The sequence below is a fragment of the Pungitius pungitius genome, unplaced genomic scaffold (assembly GCF_949316345.1).
Source record: "Pungitius pungitius unplaced genomic scaffold, fPunPun2.1 scaffold_127, whole genome shotgun sequence".
Taxonomy (NCBI): domain Eukaryota; kingdom Metazoa; phylum Chordata; class Actinopteri; order Perciformes; family Gasterosteidae; genus Pungitius; species Pungitius pungitius.
In genome coordinates, this window is record NW_026909861.1 from 59 (window position 1) to 20,715 (window position 20,657).

At 46.4% G+C, this 20,657-nt stretch overlaps 2 protein-coding genes across 2 annotated transcripts; one reads left to right on the forward strand and one right to left on the reverse strand.

Annotated features, from left to right (window-relative positions):
- Positions 1-3,103: 3,103 nt before the first annotated feature.
- On the reverse strand, positions 3,104-6,368 carry LOC119218023 (syntaxin-10). The gene is made up of 9 exons (XM_037472149.2): positions 6,292-6,368; positions 5,790-5,865; positions 5,078-5,171; positions 4,792-4,886; positions 4,633-4,695; positions 4,353-4,454; positions 4,136-4,242; positions 3,912-4,006; positions 3,104-3,560 (listed from the first exon to the last, which is right to left on the reverse strand). The coding sequence occupies exons 1-9, from the start codon at positions 6,324-6,326 to the stop codon at positions 3,484-3,486; spliced, it is 744 nt and encodes a 247-aa protein (XP_037328046.1). The 5' UTR covers positions 6,327-6,368; the 3' UTR covers positions 3,104-3,483.
- Positions 6,369-12,059: 5,691 nt separating this feature from the next.
- LOC119218041 (immediate early response gene 2 protein) lies at positions 12,060-13,631 on the forward strand. Its single transcript, XM_037472172.2, has one exon. It carries the CDS (start codon positions 12,250-12,252, stop codon positions 12,811-12,813), a length of 564 nt encoding a protein of 187 aa, XP_037328069.2. The 5' UTR covers positions 12,060-12,249; the 3' UTR covers positions 12,814-13,631.
- The last annotated feature ends 7,026 nt before the right edge of the window (positions 13,632-20,657 follow it).

Here is a 20,657-nt window from a genome sequence, read left to right on the forward strand (position 1 = left end):
TTCTTACCGAGGAGGAGACGTTTGTTGAGAACCACACAGGACAGATGAGGCATTGCGGCAGTCTGCCATCACATGAGGGAGGGAGGAGCCCCCCCTCATTGTTAATTATGAATAAGTTGTGTTATTTGTCATCTTTATGGACACAGACCAGATCAATCAATCAATCAATCAATCATCGTATTTTGATCTTTGATGTTTCCCTCGAGGTGCATTTCACACAGTTTGTGACCCGCAGTAATCAATAACAATCGGCATCAGCCAATCAGGTGGAGCTTTATTAATCCTCGTTAACCTTGACAAGGGCAGATCCACTCCTGCAGCTCCTCCCTTTCACAATAAAAGATTTAGGAAAAGGGGGGGGGTGTATTCTCGCTTCCTCTTTTGGAGGAAACTTCTAAAAAGGTGACCTTTGACCCCCCCCCCCCCCCCCCCCCTCAGAGAGCAGTCTGAAGGAGCTCTTCTGCTTCCTGTGCTTTGTAGAGTGATGCTACTAACCGTTTCCATGGTGACTGCCGCGTCGACAAAAGAGAACCACATATTTTTTTCATTGCGATTGTTGTTTGACTGGGGGGGGGGGGGGGTTAATGCTGGACCAGATTGTTTTTACTGTGTGTGGGGGGGGCCACAAAGTTCCTTGAACGCACAGGACGAGCGACGCCTCTTGAGTGGGACGCGCCCCTACAGCTACTGCAGCCCAGAGAAGTGGGTGTTTGGGGGGGGGGGCACCAGGGGGCGTGTCCCGAGAAGCAGCGATTGCGTTGCTTTTCACCGATGCCCACGCGGCGCCAAATGACGTCCGGCAGCAGATCGAAAAGTGCTGACGTGACTTCCAAAAGAAAAGGAGCCCCTGCAGCCCTGCCCGTCCACCGGGGGGGGGGGGGGGGTCGCAGCGCAGACAGGAAGTGACATCACGAGGGACGAGCGGGATGAGCCTTTAAAATAAAACTAAAAAAGCACCTTTTGGGGCGAAGTGTCCTCTGCACCTTTCTGAGCACCGCTCACTATGTCACTTCCTGTCTGAGGTCCCATGCTGTGTAAGGAGTGTTAGGGGGGGGGGGGGGGGTGGTGAAGGGTTCTTTTTGTAAGTTCCTTATTTGCTTGTTTTTATCTTTTTGTACTATTTCACGTTTTTATTTTGTACGTTTTGTCTTCTCTTTATGACGTATGTTTACTGTAAAAGATGATGATGATGATGATGATGAAATCGTCTCCCTCCCGCTGGGAAGTGGGAGCACAGGCAGCAAACACCCCCCCTGGGGGGGGGGGTTCTGCAGCCTCCTCTCCAGGAAACAAGTACTTCCTAAATCCCCACACACCAGAGACACCACACACTGATATCCATGTATGTGTATATATACTTGTACATATACTTGTACATATACACAGTATACATATACACAGTGTACATATACACAGTATACACAGTATAACGTATACATAGTATACATATATGTATAAATAATAGAAACAAGGAAACCTCTGAGTTTATAAAGCGAGGTACCACTTTACCTCTGGAGCTGCCAGCCATAGCCCCCCCCCCCCCCCCCCCCCCCCCCCCCCCCCCCCCCCCCCCCACAGCGTAACTAAGCAGGTACATAGTCTCCTTCGGATTTCAGGAAGGGGCCCCCGGGGGGGGGGCCTCAGCAGAGGCCCCTTCACCCCCTCCTTCTGGACCATTTGAATGCATTCAGCGCAGGGGTTTTTACACAGCGAGAGTCAACAGTCTTACCTCAGCACCCTCCTAACGGGGGGGGGGGGCACGGCAGCCTCTTCATGTCTCTGGTGCTGTTGGGTTCAGAAAAATAAAAGAAACCCTGCAGAGCTCTTTTGTTTCCCCCCCACTATAAATATCTATAAGCTGTACATTGTGACTCGCTGCATGACGTCTCCTTTATTACTCAAACACATAAAGTCAGATCAGTGAAAAAAAAGGATGAAACGAGAATACAGTTGTCTTCTGATGTCAAAGAAAAAATCCCCCCCCCCTCCCCCTCCCCCGAGACCCCAACCCCACCGTGTTACCCCCCCCCCCCCCTCCCCCCAGTGTTCCCCCATGTGATCCAAGTGCCAATAACTGTGTGAATCCCTGACTGTGACCCAGTAATAAAGATAATTGCACATTAACTACTGTAAAGAGAAAGAAACACGACGCGAGGACAAAGCTGAAGATCTTAATAAAAGCTTTTTAACAAACTGTACAAAAAGGTCTTTGAGTGAAAGCATTGAGGCCTAAATGTTGGATCCTGACTACACGTAAACTACACATCATTCATTTGATGACTATTCAAGAACTTAGTTTGAATTTCTTGAAACTATTTGGATGTAATTTTACGGGGGCTTTCCGTAAAATTACTTTGACAAACTATCATTTTTTACAATGATTCATCTTCCTATACAGTATAACCTGTTCTCATAGAAATCATTGACTCACTAAAAAAAATCACTTCAAGAAATGATTAACTTTTCAAAAGTTCATATTATGACTTTAATTTGTGCTTTTAAAAGCAAACCGAATCCTTTTAATGACTCCAGAAAACCACGTGGTCTTTGTTCCATTTATTCTTCATGTAGTGTTTTGTGAAAAGTCATAAATCCCTTTTTGTCCGTTTGTCGCTAGAAGAAGCCGTAGAAACGCAGGAGACGCGTTTAAAGCACTCGCCCCCCCGTCGTCAAGGAGACGGACAATAAAGCATTGCACATAAAATGAAGAAAGCTAAGACACAAAGTTTGGTTAAGTGTAATAAAGCGTCCCTGTTCAGAGGGGACAGGATATTTAATTACAATAAAAACATAATAAGTAACAATTGATTTCCTGTAGACCTGGTCCTGTAGACCTGGTCCTGTAGACCTGGTCTGTTGGGGGACTGTTGATGGTGTAAAAACGCGTGGGTGGTGTCACCTGGAATGACACAAAGGAACCACGCAGCACGCCGCCTCCAGCAGAGGGCGCCGTCCTCCTGGATGTGGGACTTGAGGACACATCCTGCCCAGCAACCACCCCCCCCCCCCCAGCTTCTCATTCCAAGAATTGCATTTTGTTTGCTGATTTCTGGGGGGTTTAGAGACATAAAAAAAAGCAGACCCCCCCCCCCCCCCCCATGTAGGCACATACACATACTGCACATTTACATCATATAAAAATAGATTTAAGGCAATACTGCCCCCCCCCCCAGACTGCTCCCATCTGCCATCAAATACCAGCAGCTCCTCCTTCAGAAGTTCGTCCTGACGAGCTTCCTGACCTTTATTTGTTTGTTTGTTTGTTTGTTTCTACAAGTACAAATACACGGATTTATAGACGTAGAAGTATCTTGATTTCTTTATGCAGATTTGAGTTTTAACCTGACCCCCCCCCCCCCCCTATTGAGTACCATTACTGTCCCAAACGCACTGATGACATCATAACACCACCGGTTAAGCAGGACGTGGGGGGGGGCAGGGGTGTTGGCGAGTGTGGTCCGACGGTGTCAGAGTTCGCCGCCATCAGAGCGCGAAGATGAGGATGAGGACCACCATCATGACGGCCACGAGCACGGCGATGGCGCACCACTGCCTCCGACCTGAGGGGGCAGCAGAGAGCTTTACGCGTCATGACGGAGTAACGTTAGAACTTAGAGCTGCTTGTTCCAGTCTTACGGGAATGTAAAAACACGACATCGGTTTCATAAACTGAAATGTGAGGTTATACATTATATTAGAGCATTTATACTGGTTGATATTCAAGTGAATTATATTCTATATAAGGATGCAGCCTAGTGTCCTTAAGGATGCAGCCTAGTGTCCTTAAGGATGCAGCCTAGTGTCCTTAAGGTTGCTGCCTAGCGTCCTTAAGGATGCAGCCTAGCCACTTTGAGACACAGCTTGTGTGTGTGTATGTGTGTGTGTATGTGTGTGTGTGAGAGAGCGCTTACTGCTGGTCATGTGAGACACCTTCTCCAGCTTCTTGAGGACAGAGTCCATTTGAGACGACGTCTGGTCCATCTCGTCCCCGAAGTCGCCCAACATGCTGTTTGTATTTAAAGAAGAAGAAGAAATGGACCGTCACTCACTGAATGAGCATCGTACTGTGCTGAAGACTTGAACCATAATATAAAGCACATATATAAACGCTGCGTCCTGCATCGTGTCCACTCACACGGCCTGCTCGTCCAGCTCGTCCCCGATGCGTCCCGACATGTCTTTGAGGACTCTGATGCTGCCTGAGACCAACTCCAGCTGCTCATCCTGCTCCTGCACGATCAGCTACACACACACACACCTCATCGTCAAGATACACACGTAGAGGTTGTTGATCTCTGACAGACGTGGTCCCATTCATCTCATCTCATCGAGACCCTCATTGGCTCCTTTACCTGCTGCTGCTCCTGCTGCTCCTGGAGGAACTTGGAGTTAGCAGACACCAGATGGGCCTCCAGCCCCGTTGACCGGTCCTGACCCGAGGATGTAAGCAGTGCCTGGACACACACACACACACACACACGGTTAGTGGAAGGTAACACAGTGTGCGTACTGTTTGCAGAGAACACGCTTCATGTGAGAAACAACGTGGACGACGAGACGCAGTTTATTAAAACCTTAAAATCTCAAGTGTGTTTCTCCGATTACACAATGTGTGCGTGAACTTTAACCAACTTCTCTGTTCTTCTTCTCAGCCTGAGCCACAGCAGAAGGGCTGGACAACTGATCCTTCATCTCCTGCACACACAATCGACACAAGTGACCGTGTTGGTAACTTCTCTTTTAGGCCATCAGATGAAATGTCACACACACGTTTCTTCTTTGTCCCGTTACCTGGACGGATGTCCTGGTCCGCTCCACAAAGCCTCTCCTCTCCTGAAGCTCGCTGTCAGCCAGTCTGAACTTCCCCGGGTTGGACTCCACGATACCTGAGCAGGTTAAGGAAGCCGACTAGAAAGACTCTGCAGCCCTCAGGAACTGATAATCACCGTAGACTCGTTTATTAACAGCAGCCAACAGGATTTATGGAGACAAAGAGGTTTAAAAATGAAAGGTCTGTGATTTTTGTTTACTGATCCTCAGAAGGTTTAATGAGTGGACAGATGGGGGGGGGGGATACTGATGGTTTCACTGAGGTCCTCCAGGTCCCAGTCGATGGCCCTCAGGCAGTTCCTCAGCTCGTTGGCGCTCCATTCGAGCTCGTCCCGACTCACCTGCAGGCCACAGGCAGCAGGTACAAACGGTCAACTGGGCAGATTTCTCCGTCCAACCACAGAGACACAGAGACATGGAGACACAGAGACGTGGAGACACAGAGACATGGAGACACAGAGACATGGAGACACGGAGACATGGAGACACAGAGACGTGGAGACACAGAGACACAGAGACATGGAGACACAGAGACATGGAGACACGGAGACATGGAGACACAGAGACATGGAGACACAGAGACATGGAGACACAGAGACGTGGAGACACAGAGACATGGGTGGTGTTCGGGAGCGTTTGGGGGCATTTCATCCAGACTTAAAGCAACAACATGTTGGGGGTGAACCATATTTTGATTGGTTGATTTGAGTCACGTGTAGGGTTGCAAAGGGGCAGGAGAACATGGGGGGGGGGGGGTCATAGGTAATACACCTTTATTGTTCTACTCACAAAATGTCGTTTTTAAAAGTTGTATTAGACATGTTTGCATGTCTGCCCATGACGAGGTAAAAACAGTTAAATTACCCCCAAAATTCCCGTTAATTTCGCGGCCCTAGTCACGTGTCTGCCGTCATGTGGGTGGGCGGATCCTCCTGCTCGGTTCGGGAGGAGAAGCTCACCTGCGTCCCGTCCTGCAACAGTTCCTCCCATCTATCAAACAGGGCCCGGGCACGGGACAGGGCCTTCTGCACCTCCCTGGGAGTGAGGGAGGGAGGGGGGGACAGACATTAATTAAGTTTCTCAGTTAAGTTACATAGCTCCGCCCCCCCCTGCCGCCCCCGTTAACCAAAACAAACACAACCGCTCCACGTTGGCGTCGTTGTGGAGCTTCAACCCGAACCCGCCCTGCAACCCGCCGGCCAGCGGACCCACACTGAGCCCCGGGGGGGGGGGATGTCGCCCTCTTGACTCTTTAAAACAAAACGTCAACAAAGTGGCGGCCGCTGGGTAGCGCCCCATGCTAGCTAGCTACAGCTAGCTTTAGCCGCAACTTGGCCGGTGCAACTGTACATTTAGAGGGACGACGTCCGCTCCGCTGTCTCGCTCAGCTCCAGGTGTTACACCTGCGTGGAGGGGGTCGAGATACCTGCGCATTGATGTCTTAATGTGTCCGTCTCTTACCCCTTCACGACGAAAAACGGGTCCTCTGTCGACATGATGCTTACTTCCGCTTTCCTCTGCGCGCATGCGCAGTGGACCGACAGCGCTGTTTCTCTTTTTTTAAATCAGAAACGATTTATTGCCGAGAAAGTTACACACGCAAATACTTGGGTGAAGGGGGTTGGTACATATGCAATAACACATTGCAATAGTATGATGGACATTAGTTTAAACATATAAACTAAACCAGAGACGCCAAATACCAAATAAAAATGTAACGTCTTTAAGGTCCATAACAAATCTGCAAAGCTCTCGCCAGAATTGGTTCTATTTTCTGTCAAACTGTTTGTGAATATTTACCACTGACAGGGCTGATTGTCTTTCTGTATTTTTATCTTCATTATTTTTGTCTAGTGAATTAAGGGTAAAATGTATAAATATTAAGAGCAAAGTATGAGTTTTGAAAAAAAAGTGAATCAACAAACCGAAATGATGAGATTTTGGTTCTGGGTTGAAGTTGGTGTGCGAGACGGGTTCAATAATCAAAGAAAGGAGGGCGGCAGACTGGAAATGTGGAGGAATGGAGAAGAGGGAGGTTAATGGTACACATCTGTCACACATATGTTTAGTTGCCATGGTTACGCCACTGCCAGTTTGCCGTAGGACTTTCTCCAAATAACTACAACCTTTCCTAGAAAGGAGCCAGAAGTCCCGACTTATAGTTGTTAAGCCCCTTTTTTATTTTATTTGGAGTTTCTTTGTAGTTCCTTTGAGTATTTTTATAGCTCTTTTGAGTATCTTTGTAGCTCTTTTGAGTATCTTTGTAGCTCTTTTGAGTATCTTTGTAGCTCTTTTGAGTATCTTTGTAGTTCCTTTGAGTATCTTTGTAGCTCTTTTGAGTATCTTTGTAGCTCTTTTGAGTATCTTTGTAGCTCTTTTGAGTATCTTGTAGCTCCTTTGAGTATCTTTGTGTTCCTTTGAGTATCTTTTTGTACCTTTGAGTATCTTTGTAATCATTTCTTTGTTGAAGTTTTGAGTCTTATGTCTTTGTAGATACTTTGTGTCTCATTGTATCTATTTTGTGTCTTTTTGTCGTTGTATTGACTCTTTCTATAATCACTGTGAGTATTTAGTGGGGTTTTTGGTTGTTTTTTGTTTTTGCCTTTTTGTGGTCATTTTGAGTCATTCAACGTTTTTTTTAATGGCTGTATTTACCTGGTTGGTTGCTGGCACACTGTGGGGCCCCCAGTGACACTTGAGGCGCGTGGGCCTGTGCCTGGTAGTTATAGTATAGTATAGAAACGTTTCTTAACATTCATCATGCTGGCAGTCACTCTTCTGATGGAATTGAATCGGTCTGACAGCACGTAGATCAATACGGGACACAAAGAAGGCCGACAGGATCAATCAGGAAGAAAACAGCAAACTCAGCAAATCCTCCAATACGGCTTCTCTCTCTTTGCAGATGTCCTTTCTGTCCCACCCTGTCCACATCCTTCCTTCCCTTCTTCGTCCTGTTTCCTCCCCTCCCTTCCTCCTTCACTTCCTGTGAAAAATCCCAGCCAGAGTTTTAAAAGGTTGCTCTTCAAACACAGATGAAAGGAGTCAGAAATGTAACATCACATTAAATGTCATTTTCTACTCAGCTTTTATTGGAGCGTCTTCTAAAGCTCAGAGGTTTTTGGTTTTTGAGCGTTTGTCCAGATCCCTGAAGTCCTCACGTCTACAGATGCACCACTTGATCACAGTTTTAATCTTGAAAATGGGAGATTGGGACCATTGTTACCTGATGGGGGGGCCCTGGTCTTGGGACCCCTCGTGTGAAAGTTGCAGTCAAATTTGATTTTGTTGAACAAAATGACCTCTGATGTAAGAGAAAGAGTGTAAAAAAATGAATAATAATGTGCTGTGATGATCTTAATAAATAGCGTCTGCTTGCTATAATTAATTCACATTTCATGTGTTCATGTTGGAACATTAGCTGACTGAACGAGTTTTTCTCTGCAGGCGATGTGTCATCATTGAAGTGATGCATTTTGAGTTTGTACTTATTGAATCTCGCTATTTGGCGTTGCGCAGCCCACTAGAGGACGCCTCTGGCCCAACGGTTGCTCAAAATCAACTTTCATTTGCCCTTTGGAAGGTTAATATAAGAAGGTGTGAGTCCTTGTGTCGGGTGTGTCGGGTGTGTTTCTATTGTCTGGTTGTCGTAATCAATACACCAACAATATGAACACATTTAATTTGGTATTGTTTTGTATGCAAGTTTAAGTTAGTCTTGCTACATATCAGTACAAGTTTTACTTAATTCACTAAGCTGTGTATGAAGGTATATATTCACTTAGAGGTGTCTCCCTGCAGTGAGTCATTCGTCCCGTGAATCACTTTTCTGTGAGTTCATGTTTTTTGGTCAAATAGGAAACAGGCTTTAGATATTTAGATCATTTATTACTTATCACTGTGAGACTGTTCAGCTGAGCTGACTGCAGATCTGAGAGTCATCTTCTAAAACCTGAAGAAGGCAACAATGGCTGTTGAAATGACCCGAGGCAAAATGAAAGAGAAAGAGTCACCGAGCAGGTGGAAACAGTCAGAGAGGCGACGGGGGCCAAAAATAGACTGAGCCATTCCTCCATGACGCCTTCAAGTGCTCCCTGTCCAGAGGAGCCACCTTCATCTGTGCTGCACTCAGTCTGTAAGGAATGAAAGAGAGGAGAGACGCTGGGTCTTTTGGGGTTGTTTGCTTTTTAGAGGAGAAGTTACGTGCAGCTGCTTCCCAGAAGGAAGAGAAGCACACACACACACACACACACACACACACACACACACACACATGCACACGTCACCCCGCTAACTGCAAGCGGATGCCAGGATGCGACTGAAGAGCACAACAAACATGGGCCTGTCACGGATCAAACCGGCTGGCCCACTTCAGACCTGAGAAACAGGCCCAACTGGACACGGTTCCAAATGTGCAGCTACCACATGTTCCTAAGTGATCCGTTTCAGTTATTTCCATATATATCTATTGTATGAATAGACAAAAGTAGCTTAAATGGATCACTGTGTTCTTTCACACAGATCATTTAAGGGAATAAATCAAGAGAAGTAGAGTCATTTCCTCATAGACGTCTATGGGAGCAGAGGAGTCGCCCCCTGCTGGTCACTACACAGAAGTAGAGTCATTTCCTCATAGACGTCTATGGGAGCAGAGGAGTCGCCCCCTGCTGGTCACTACACAGAAGTAGAGTCATTTCCTCATAGACGTCTATGGGAGCAGAGGAGTCGCCCCCTGCTGGTCACTACACAGAAGTAGAGTCATTTCCTCATAGACGTCTATGGGAGCAGAGGAGTCGCCCCCTGCTGGTCACAACACAGAAGTAGAGTCATTTCCTCATAGACGTCTATGGGAGCAGAGGAGTCGCCCCCTGCTGGTCACTACACAGAAGTAGAGTCATTTCCTCATAGACGTCTATGGGAGCAGAGGAGTCGCCCCCTGCTGGTCACTACACAGAAGTAGAGTCAGATCCTCATAGACGTCTATGGGAGCAGAGGAGTCGCCCCCTGCTGGTCACTACACAGAAGTAGAGTCATTTCCTCATAGACGTCTATGGGAGCAGAGGAGTCGCCCCCTGCTGGTCACTACACAGAAGTAGAGTAATTTCCTCATAGACGTCTATGGGAGCAGAGGAGTCGCCCCCTGCTGGTCACTACACAGAAGTAGAGTCATTTCCTCATAGACGTCTATGGGAGCAGAGGAGTCGCCCCCTGCTGGTCACTACACAGAAGTAGAGTCATTTCCTCATAGACGTCTATGGGAGCAGAGGAGTCGCCCCCTGCTGGTCACTACACAGAAGTAGAGTCATTTCCTCATAGACGTCTATGGGAGCAGAGGAGTCGCCCCCTGCTGGTCACTACACAGAAGTAGAGTCATTTCCTCATAGACGTCTATGGGAGCAGAGGAGTCGCCCCCTGCTGGTCACTACACAGAAGTAGAGTAATTTCCTCATAGACGTCTATGGGAGCAGAGGAGTCGCCCCCTGCTGGTCACTACATAGACTGCAGCGTATGAAACATTATTGATGAAGGAATACAGATTGCAGCTTTAAACTGCATGACAGTTATGTAACATTTTTCTAGATGAGAAACTAAAAATGAAGGATCAGGAACTTGCACCTTTAGATGGAACAATAAAACAGTCTCCTTCCTCCTCTTCGGTGTCGTATTGTGGCGATAGGGTCGATTCCCGGTCCTCCCTCCTCTGTTTGTAGTGTAGGCCCCGCCCTGTGGCCTGCTCACACACACACACAAGGACGCCCATTTGGCCCAGGCAGTGTAACCACACACAAAACACTGTCGCCATGGCGACCGGCTCAGGTACAGACCTGCAGCGAAGTCATGTTTAGTACACTCTGTCTGAAGCACAAAGGTGCAAAGGGTTGTGTTTGAAACACACACACACACACACAAGGTAGAATAAATCACTTTGTCTCATTATTTTAAATCAGTTATGACGTGAGTCACGAGACGTTTGGCCATTTGATGCTTTCTGATTTTCATCACGAGTGTTATTATTCTGTGACATCTCTCATAATTATTGGCCTCCTTTACTGTGTCACGTCATGTCGTGTGGTTTCCATGGTTACGTCGTGCATGTTTTTACAGCATCTGACAGCATCGATGGCCGTGCTGCTGCTGCTGATTGATGGTTCCAAAGTGAATAAACAGTTATTCACTTCACTGTGACAGGCTGAAGATGATCCAAAAGGGGGGGGGGGGGGGGCAGGTGAAGAATCATTTTTTGTAAACTGCAGTCAGATATTCTTTTGCTTTTCTACTTATATTGCCATAATAGTGTCACGATTGTTTGAAAATACAACATCAAAGTATACAAAAATTAAATCAATCTGAATTTTCTAATAAAAAGCCCAAAATAGGTTGCAAATAGATCAAAAAGAAAAACTTCCCCGGTGACATCTCCATATATGGTGTAGAGGTGACGCAATCACCGCTGTGCCCGCGTGCACTGAGGAGAAGGCGAGTAGAGGCGGAAGGAGAGCTGCGGTTGCGCGTTCGCTTCATGGATTTTCCACTGTGCGCGCACACGCTACAACCGGATAGACCATATATGGAGGCTGAGCACGCGAGTGAATGACGTCGTGTGTTTTTGTGAACGAGAGAGAGAGAGAGAGACGTTGGACGTCCCTTCTCCCTCTTGGATTGATTTCCCAGGAATGTAGACAGGGACCTTCATAAGTCATAAAGTCATTAGGTCATTACGTCATAATGTAATAATGTAACCCCTCACAATCTCTCTCGGCGGATCACTTCCCCAAACACCGCGCGTTAGATCGATTCTCTTCCTTGTTATCGTGGGCTTCTATTTTAGGACACGATGTGACTGAAGGATGAAGAATGTCCCCCACGAGACTTCAACAAAAACGTGTTTATACTAAAGGAACGCGGCTTTACAGGAATATATGTCTCATAATGATAATTACTCGGTGTGTGTTTTTTACTTAGTTCAGATTGATTCACACAAAACATCCCCTTCAAGTTTATACGAAAACTAATGAAAAGTGGATGAGAGATCAACATAAAACAACATAAAAATAAAACATCGAATATAACCCTAATGAGATTGAATGCATCTAATTCAGAAGATGTAAATAGTAAAAGAGATCAACTATGGGAAAACGGTAGACGGAACAGATGGCGTGTGCGCGCGCGTGCGCTGCAGCTACAGCAGGTGTGGGCGGCGCCTGATTGTCACTTACAGAGGAATGAAGTCCGTGTTACGTCAAAGGGGAAATAAAACACACCCTTCTGCTTCCACGCTCTCATTCCTCAGAGCGCGACACGCGATGAAGAGCCGGAGTCCGGCCTGAAAACACCGACCTCAAACCAGAAGCCAAAGCTCGTAACGTGCCCAAAACAACCGTGCGTAATTACGCATACGACGAAAGAAGAAAAGAAACAATGAACGCCACGACCGCTATGGAGGTGAACGCCGAAGCCAGGCGGATCCTGGCCGTGTCGATCAGCAAGCTGTACGCCTCCCGGGCGCAGAGAGGCGGACTGAGACTCCACCGAGGCCTCCTGCTCTCCGTGGTCATGAGGTCTGCCCGGGACATCTATCACTCCTCCCGGGAGTGCGACGAGCCGTGCGCCGCGCAGCCGACCACGGAGGAGCTGATGGAGACCGCCTGCGGCCCGGAGGAGCAACCGGCGCTGCCGGAGCCGGTGCCCGAGCAGGAGCCCCAGCCGGCGGGGAAGTCCGCCGAGCCGCACCCGGAGGAATCGGACAGCGAGGACGACGGGTCGGACGGGGAGACCGCGGAGGACAAAGAGAACATTAGCCCCGCGAGGCAGTCTAGGAAACGCCGGGGCAAGGCATCGGTGGCGCCCGACTTCCTTCCCAGCAAGAGGGCGAGGCTGGAGCCCGGGGAGGAGAGGCACGCCGCCCCCCCGAGCAGCTGCCGCACCGGGGCCGGGGAGTCGCTGGCCGCGCTGTCTCTAAACCGGGTCATACCCGCGTTCTGAACACACTGAGGGACACAACGGACCTCCAACCAGACTTTGGAGAGGAGCGATTCTGAGCTCCTCGTAACACACACAAGGGGCGGCGGTTTGATCCCCACCCCCACTGTGCCCACACAAGGAGCCGACCTACATAGGCGGTCCCGGGACAGAGGGGTCTACCGGGAACATGGTACGGTACCATGGATCCGAGCTCTGCGGTCGATCGGAGTGCGCTGGCCGGGCTGGGCAAAGCCCCTCACCCCGCCCCCCCTCCTCTTCTTCCCCGCAGCAGAGCCGGAGGAACCGGAGCGGAGAGAGCTGCCAGGGCCGGAAAGTTTGAGGGAGAAACTGAAAGGGGGGGGGGGGGTGTTCTTTTTGATGATTCACCTTCAGAAAAATAAGTCCAAACAAGTGACTGTCGCTGACTCAAACGTGTGTGTGCGTGTGAATCAGCAGAGTGATATGAGTCAAGACACGCGCACGCACACACACACGCACACGCACACACACACAAACCCAGGAGGGAGATTCCTGCTTTCATACCGGGACGTCAGGCCCGAAAGAGGAAGGACAGTTCACCCACAGACACACTTTGACATTCAGCTGCTGCTGTGGTCTTTGATAGATCAATACTACTGCTGGGGGGTCGGTGGGGGGGCCTTGGTTCACATGGTGCTTTGAGGAACACAGAAAAAAGGCTGTCCACTTGGTGTCGGAAGTCAATTGATGTGTTTTTATTTCAATGAATTGTTCACACCTTGAACAATAATATTACCTCATATTCCAAGCTGCTTTTTAATGTGATAATGTGAATAATTGTAATAAACACGTTATAAATACTTTCCGTTGTGCTGCTCTCTTTGTTCTGGGGTCCTCGCTGATTAACACAAACACATTGGTTGTCTATATCAGGCCGGTCCACCGGGTCAATCCTCCGTAAGTCGGTTCAGCCCGCAGTGGGTCAGGCTTTCTGCCACTAATCGTGGGTTTACAGTGAGGGACACACACACACAGACACACACACACACACACACACACAGCAGGAGGCGCTTCCTGTGGATTACGACAGGACTGTGACTCATGGCCTCCCTCTCCAACAGGACCTGACACAGAGTCATAGAGGGATCACAACAGAGACGTTACGCAACGTGAGACCCTTCAACGTGGAATAATTCAGCAGGTATCGTTTAAAGCACGAGGGGGCCTCTTCATCCTCGTCATCGTCATCAGAAGCAGCAGCTTCCTGACAGGTGACGTCGAGCCGGTTGTTCTGGTCACGCTGGTTTCCATCAACATTCATATTTATCTACATCTCTCTCTCTCTCTCTCTCACTTTCCTTTAAACAACTCCCCTGAATCCTTTAATGTAGAAAAGGAAATATAATTCACATTCCATACTTTCCTCATAGAGAGCTGCCCATGTTTGTTTAGCATGAAGTCAGGTGAAGAACATATATATACTATACAGTATATATGAATTAAATCACTTTAAAATGAAGGAAAGTTTATATAAAACCCTTTATGATCATGTCAAACCTGTCGTGTTTACGATAAACCCATCGTGTTTATGTTAAACCCATCGTAATTACGTTAAACCCGTCATGTATACAATAAAACCTATGTTAAACCCATGTTTACGTTTAAGCAGCCATGTCATGTAATGTTTACGTAAAACCCGTCGTGTTTACGATCCTTACGCCATGTTTACGATCCTTGCGTCATGTTTACGATCCTTACGCCATGTTTACGATCCTTACGCCATGTTTACAATCCTTACGCCATGTTTACAATCCTTACGCCATGTTTACGATCCTTACACCATGTTTACAATCCTTACGCCATGTTTACAATCCTTACGCCATGTTTACAATCCTTACGCCATGTTTACAATCCTTACGCCATGTTTACGATCTTTACACCATGTTTACAATCCTTACGCCATGTTTACAATCCTTACGCCATGTTTACGATCCTTACGCCATGTTTACAATCCTTACGCCATGTTTACAATCCTTACGCCATGTTTACAATCCTTACGCCATGTTTACGATCCTTACGCCATGTTTACAATCCTTACGCCATGTTTACGATCCTTACGCCATGTTTACAATCCTTACGCCATGTTTACAATCCTTACGTCATGTTTACGATCCTTACGCCATGTTTACAATCCTTACGCCATGTTTACGATCCTTACGCCATGTTTACAATCCTTACGCCATGTTTACAATCCTTACGTCATGTTTACGATCCTTACGCCATGTTTACAATCCTTACGCCATGTTTACGATCCTTACGCCATGTTTACAATCCTTACGCCATGTTTACGATCCTTACGCCATGTTTACAATCCTTACGCCATGTTTACGATCCTTACGCCATGTTTACAATCCTTACGCCATGTTCACAATCCTTACGTCATGTTTACGATCCTTACGCCATGTTTACAATCCTTACGCCATGTTTACGATCCTTACGCCATGTTTACAATCCTTACGCCATGTTTACAATCCTTACGTCATGTTTACGATCCTTACGCCATGTTTACAATCCTTACGCCATGTTTACAATCCTTACGCCATGTTTACGATCCTTACGCCATGTTTACGTCCTGGTGTTGTTTTCCCTCAGCCGAGGCTCACAAGCTTAATTCCCACACTGAGAGTTAATCCACGCAGCATATGAACATATGAACATACGCCTTAATCCGCTGATGTTTTATATTGTGACCCTGATATGCCGACATCAGTGGATTATCATAAACACAGAATCTGGGTCAGAAATGGGTTATTTTTATTTATCAAACGTACAAAATTGTAAATCCTCTTTAATCAGCAGTAATTATTCACCCAACGAGGATTTCAAACTGCAATGCCATTGATTTAAGTATAAAAATTGATAAAAAGTGGTAAAAAGACGTATTTATGTAAATGGGAAGGTGAGACACTCGAGGTCGAAGTGAAGGTGACGCTCGATGATGACGAGGGTCAGAACACGCTGTGAGGAAGAATCTTCTCCTGGAAGAGTAGGATGTGCGGACCGATGACTCTTAATAGATAATTCCACAGCATGAAGGCGCATCTGCAGCCTCGAGGGATCGATTCCGTCCCCCCCCCCCCCCCCTCGGAGACGGGTGTCTGCGAGCTGGGACACAATGTTCCACCCAGCCGAGGACGGGGCAGCGCGTCCTTAGACGCCACACAAGCGCCAATCACACAATACTACAATTACTCTTCTCTTTATAGCTGAATGGGACGAGAACCTTTCATTTGTCTTCTTGTGAATCTAAAGGAGCTTTAATGGAACCACAGGCGACAAAAACAACAATCTGAACGGGTCTCTGCCTGTGCTTTCTGACCGCTGTTACACATCATTACTGCTTCATTGTGCAGTTTTGTGTTATTGAGTGTTATTGAACACTTGGTCACTTGATCTACATGCATGGATTGATATATGCATACAATTAGGTATATCGTGGTTTTAGAAAGACGAGGCCTTTATGAGATTTGATCGATGGGAAAACGTTTGGTTTAACATTTTTTTTGTGCACAGATGTGAAAGCATGAATAAAATTGGGGACACAAATTCTGTGATGGATGGAAAGAGATGTAAATATATATATATATATATATATATGTATACACATTTGAGAGGGAGAGGACAGCCACGGTGACGTGGAGCTCTCACAGTTCAGAGCTAAAAAAAGACGAGCACGGAAATGTCTTCACGCAGGATGTGTTCACCCCCCCACCCCCCCATTCACCCCCCCCCACGCCTGTGATGTGAGGCAGATACACCGTACGGCCAATCGCAGCGAGGCGTGTGAAGATGCATACACGTCATGTTGATTTTTATGCACATGAACATTAGACTGGAATAAATCACGTGTGATGATATGTATATATCATATGAATGTGTATTCAACCGTTAAAGGACCGTGTAGAGAATATTAGGAATACTTTAATAACTCAAATAGCCAAAGTGTGTATAACTATATATTCATGAAATAATGATCTCCACAATAATACAACTATATAAGAGTAAAAGACAAAAAAAGCAAAAAACATAATAAAACATCTCCTTCAGAAATGTGTATTTATATTTATATAAATAAATAAAAGAAAGGGCTGACATGGACATGTTGATTATTTAATGTGATTATTATTGTATTATTATATAAGAACAGCATCAGCATGATGTGTGTTACATTTCAGATGAAACTCATCCCATAATAAGGTTTTAATAACGTGTCACTTTAGTCTCTGAGTCAGACTCAAGTGGCTCGGCTGGTTCTCCTGAAATTAAAGGGAAGGAGGAAGTAATTCATGTGTTGTTGCTCTCTCTTTGTTTGTGTGAGGGGGCGGGGGGAGTGGGGGGGGGTGAGGGAGGGGGGGAGGGTGTTACCATTCCAGTGATCACATGTCAACAGGCTGTGAACACATGACCTCACGGCGCCTCTGTGTGTGTGACTGAGGCGTTTCCTCACAGCGGAGCACCGGGACTCAATTAGGATGAAGGCCTGCATGTGTGTCCTTGTGCGTGCGTGTGTGTGTGTGTGTGTGTGCGTGTGTGTGTGTGGCAGCAGCAGAACTGGCAGAGACAGGAAGTGATGCTTTGATGCCGACAGAATGTGTAGGAGGTCTATTTTAAGACTCAGCTGCAGGAGGAAAGAGCTCTTTGGTACATCAGACTTTGTGTGTCTGTGTGTGTGTGTGTGTGTGTGTGTGCGTGTGTGTGTGTGTGTGTGTGTGACTGTGACTGTGTGTGTGTGTGTGTGTGTGCGTGTGACTGTGTCTGTGTGCCTCTGTGTGTGTGTGTGTGTGCGTGTGTGTGTGTGTGTGTGTGTGACTGTGACTGTGTGTGTGTGTGTGTGTGTGCGTGTGACTGTGTCTGTGTGCCTCTGTGTGTGTGTGTGTGTGCGTGTGACTGTGTGTCGTGATGCCGTGGGCAGCCTAATGGCCCCAGGTGACACTTTTAGTGGTTTTAAATGTCCTTAAGACCCACAGATAATAGAATCCTTCACAAAAATGGAGTTATCTCTTTTATTTTAGCGAGTCGAATAACACATGAGAGTTTGTATGTGAGGAAGACAGACGGGAGGAGGAGGAGGAGGAGGAGGAGGAAGAGGAGGGGGGCTGCAGGACGAGGCGTTCAAAGAGAGGAAGGATGTCAATAAAGACTAGCCACACAGGGAGGGGACAAAAGCTGTGTGTGTGTGAGTGTGTGTGAGTGTGTGTGTGTGTGTGTGTGAGTGTGTGTGAGTGTGTGTGTGTGTGTGTGTGTGTGTGTGTGTGAGTGTGTGTGTGTGTGTGTGTGTGTGTGTGTGAGTGTGTGTGAGTGTGTGTGTGTGTGTGTGTGAGTGTGTGTCCATGCCGCTGACGTAGTGTCGGACGTAAGGAGGGGGAGGAAGAGGGAGTCAGGGAGGGGAGGGGGAGGAAGAGGGAGTCAGGGAGGGGAGGGGGAGGAAGATTTCATGTGTGTATTTTTCGTGGTGGTCTCACCTGCGATGACTCAGCAGTTTTAATGCGTCACAACAAAATGGTTCCAGTGTGATGATTATGATGCAAAACGATGAGACCACAACATGCTGAGAAATAAGAGGAGGGAGAAGAGGCAGGAAACAAGAAGTAGACTTTCTAGTTGTCAAATTCCAAATGTTTTATTTTTATGTCAGTCATTCATTTTAAATTAAACAAATAGTGTAATCCATTAAAAAGAGACCTGCTGCCATAAATAATCACCTTTATGTTCTTCTTGTTGTTAAGTTGTTGTTTTTGTGTAAGGGAAGCTGCCAAAACCGTCATGAATAAAATGGCAATGTGTGTGTGTGTGTGTGTCTGTGTGTGTGTGTGTGTGTGTGTGTGTGTGTGTGTGTGTGATAAAGAAGCATCAAAGCAGACGAGGAGCATTCTCTCGGGTTTATTCAGGTTCTTTAGGAAGAGTTCTGTTTGAATTACAAAATGCACTGGTAGAAACAGAGAAAGAAACAGAGCGAGAGATGGAGGGAGAAAGAGAGAAAGAGAGAAAGAGAGAAAGGAGGGTTTCATATCCAGAATAAACAGGAATAACTTCACCAGATTCAGATTCAGGCAGCGCTTTACTCTCAAAGGGGAGTTTCCATCCTTCCTCCTCCCCCTTTTTTAAAATCATTTTTTCTACTTTTTTAATGTTAGTTAAAGTGTTTTCCGCCTTCGTATCCCCCACAATGTTTAAGCCCCGTGAAATAACTGGCGAATATAACAAACAAACATTCTTTGATTTCATCACCAAAGTCATTTCCATTTATTTATTCTTTTATCAGTGATTTTTTTTTCTTTGTTTTTTTTTTTTTGGTCAAGTTTTTTTTCTTTTTTTGTTTTTAAAAATAGAAGAAAAAAAGAAACACATTGCTCTTAAAAACATCTATCTATATATATATTTTTACATATATATACTTTTTTCTTTATATTTATTTATTTTTTTATTCCTGAAGTTGACTTGTTACCCCACATAGTGGCATGCACATTGCACATGCAAATCTGTAATTAAATACTTCTCTTTTATCTTTAATTGCCGTGTATGTTTTTTTTTATGCCCCGACTTGCTGAGTGGATCCTGTATGGTTTTCTACTGTGGCACTGGTTCTACTGGGTCCGATGGTTGTCATGGCGATGAGATGGATGGTGGTGGTCGCTTCCCAGAGTTTCCCAATTCATCCCTTTACAGTCAGGATAAAATAAGAGGTTTTTATTGTCATACTTTTACACAAAGGTGTAACCCTTCGTAGGCGGTTTCTACTCAATGTGTGATTTTATATTTACTTTTTAAACGTGGTTCAAGACAGAAACGTCCCATCTTCAATGTTTACAGGATTTTTATCTACATATTTTGACGCCTCAATCGTTGCTTCCATCGAACGATACTTTACCAAAGATGTTGTCCGATAAAGGATTGAATGGTTAATTTGATCCTTTTTTTAAACCAATGAGGCTGAACGAATGAAACGAGTCTGTTCTTGTTGGCAAGGAAACTGTGGACGTCTGTGACTAATCTAAAACAACAGGTTCTTAGATGGTCTGAGAAGAATCCAATCGGAGCTTCAGAGGGTAAAACCACATAAACCCTCGGGAGAGATGGGCCTCCAGCGTTCAGATCTCCTGGAAGCAACCTGTCTCTACTGGGTTTGATGGGGATGGAAACATATGGAGAAGAGAGGGAGAGGGAGAGGGAGGGGGGCCATGGGGTTGCTACGGCAACAGCCTGCGTCAATGAGAATTGAATTCACTGTAAATCGGCATCGAGTCCGGCGAGTGATTGAGGTACAAAGGTCCCGATGACGTGCACAAGCATCGTGGAATTATAGAGCAAACATTTGGGAACTTACTCCATCAAAGAGTCGGAGCAGTGGGCGGGACTCAGGGGCCACGCCTCCTCCCTTTGTGGCCCTCAGGTCTTTTACTAGAACATCGTGGTGTGTCCAAGACTGAGACCATAAACGCATGTTTACAATGTTTACTGAGGGAATAAATAGGATTCATTTCCTCATAGACGTCTATGGGAGCAGAGGAGTCGCCCCCTGCTGGTCACTACACAGAAGTAGAGTCATTTCCTCATAGACGTCTATGGGAGCAGAGGAGTCGCCCCCTGCTGGTCACTACACAGAATGGAGCATTAAGGGATGAAGCTTTGACTTCAGGTTGCATCGGTTTGGTTTGTCCTGTCTAGGCTCCTGTAGCAGAGAGGACACATTGTCCATCAGGCTCCGAGAGAAGAACTGACTCATACCAGAGAAGAAAATTAATTATTGTGCATCAATCATCTAGAATTTCTCTTCTAATGACTCGCCGGACTCGTGAGAGAACAGAGACTCAGACAGAGGTTCACAG

Excerpts from the sequence above, each read along its gene's own strand:
- LOC119218023 (XM_037472149.2), bottom strand. The coding sequence starts at position 6,326 with ATGTCGACAGAGGACCCGTTTTTCGTCGTGAAGGG. Across the intron at positions 4,887-5,077 it reads GGACCTCAGTGAAACCATCA|GTATCGTGGAGTCCAACCCG; the intron begins GTATCCCCCCCC and ends TAACCTGCTCAG. Across the intron at positions 4,696-4,791 it reads GGACCAGGACATCCGTCCAG|GAGATGAAGGATCAGTTGTC; the intron begins GTAACGGGACAA and ends TTGTGTGTGCAG.
- LOC119218041 (XM_037472172.2), top strand. The coding sequence starts at position 12,250 with ATGAACGCCACGACCGCTATGGAGGTGAACGCCGAAGCCAGGCGGATC.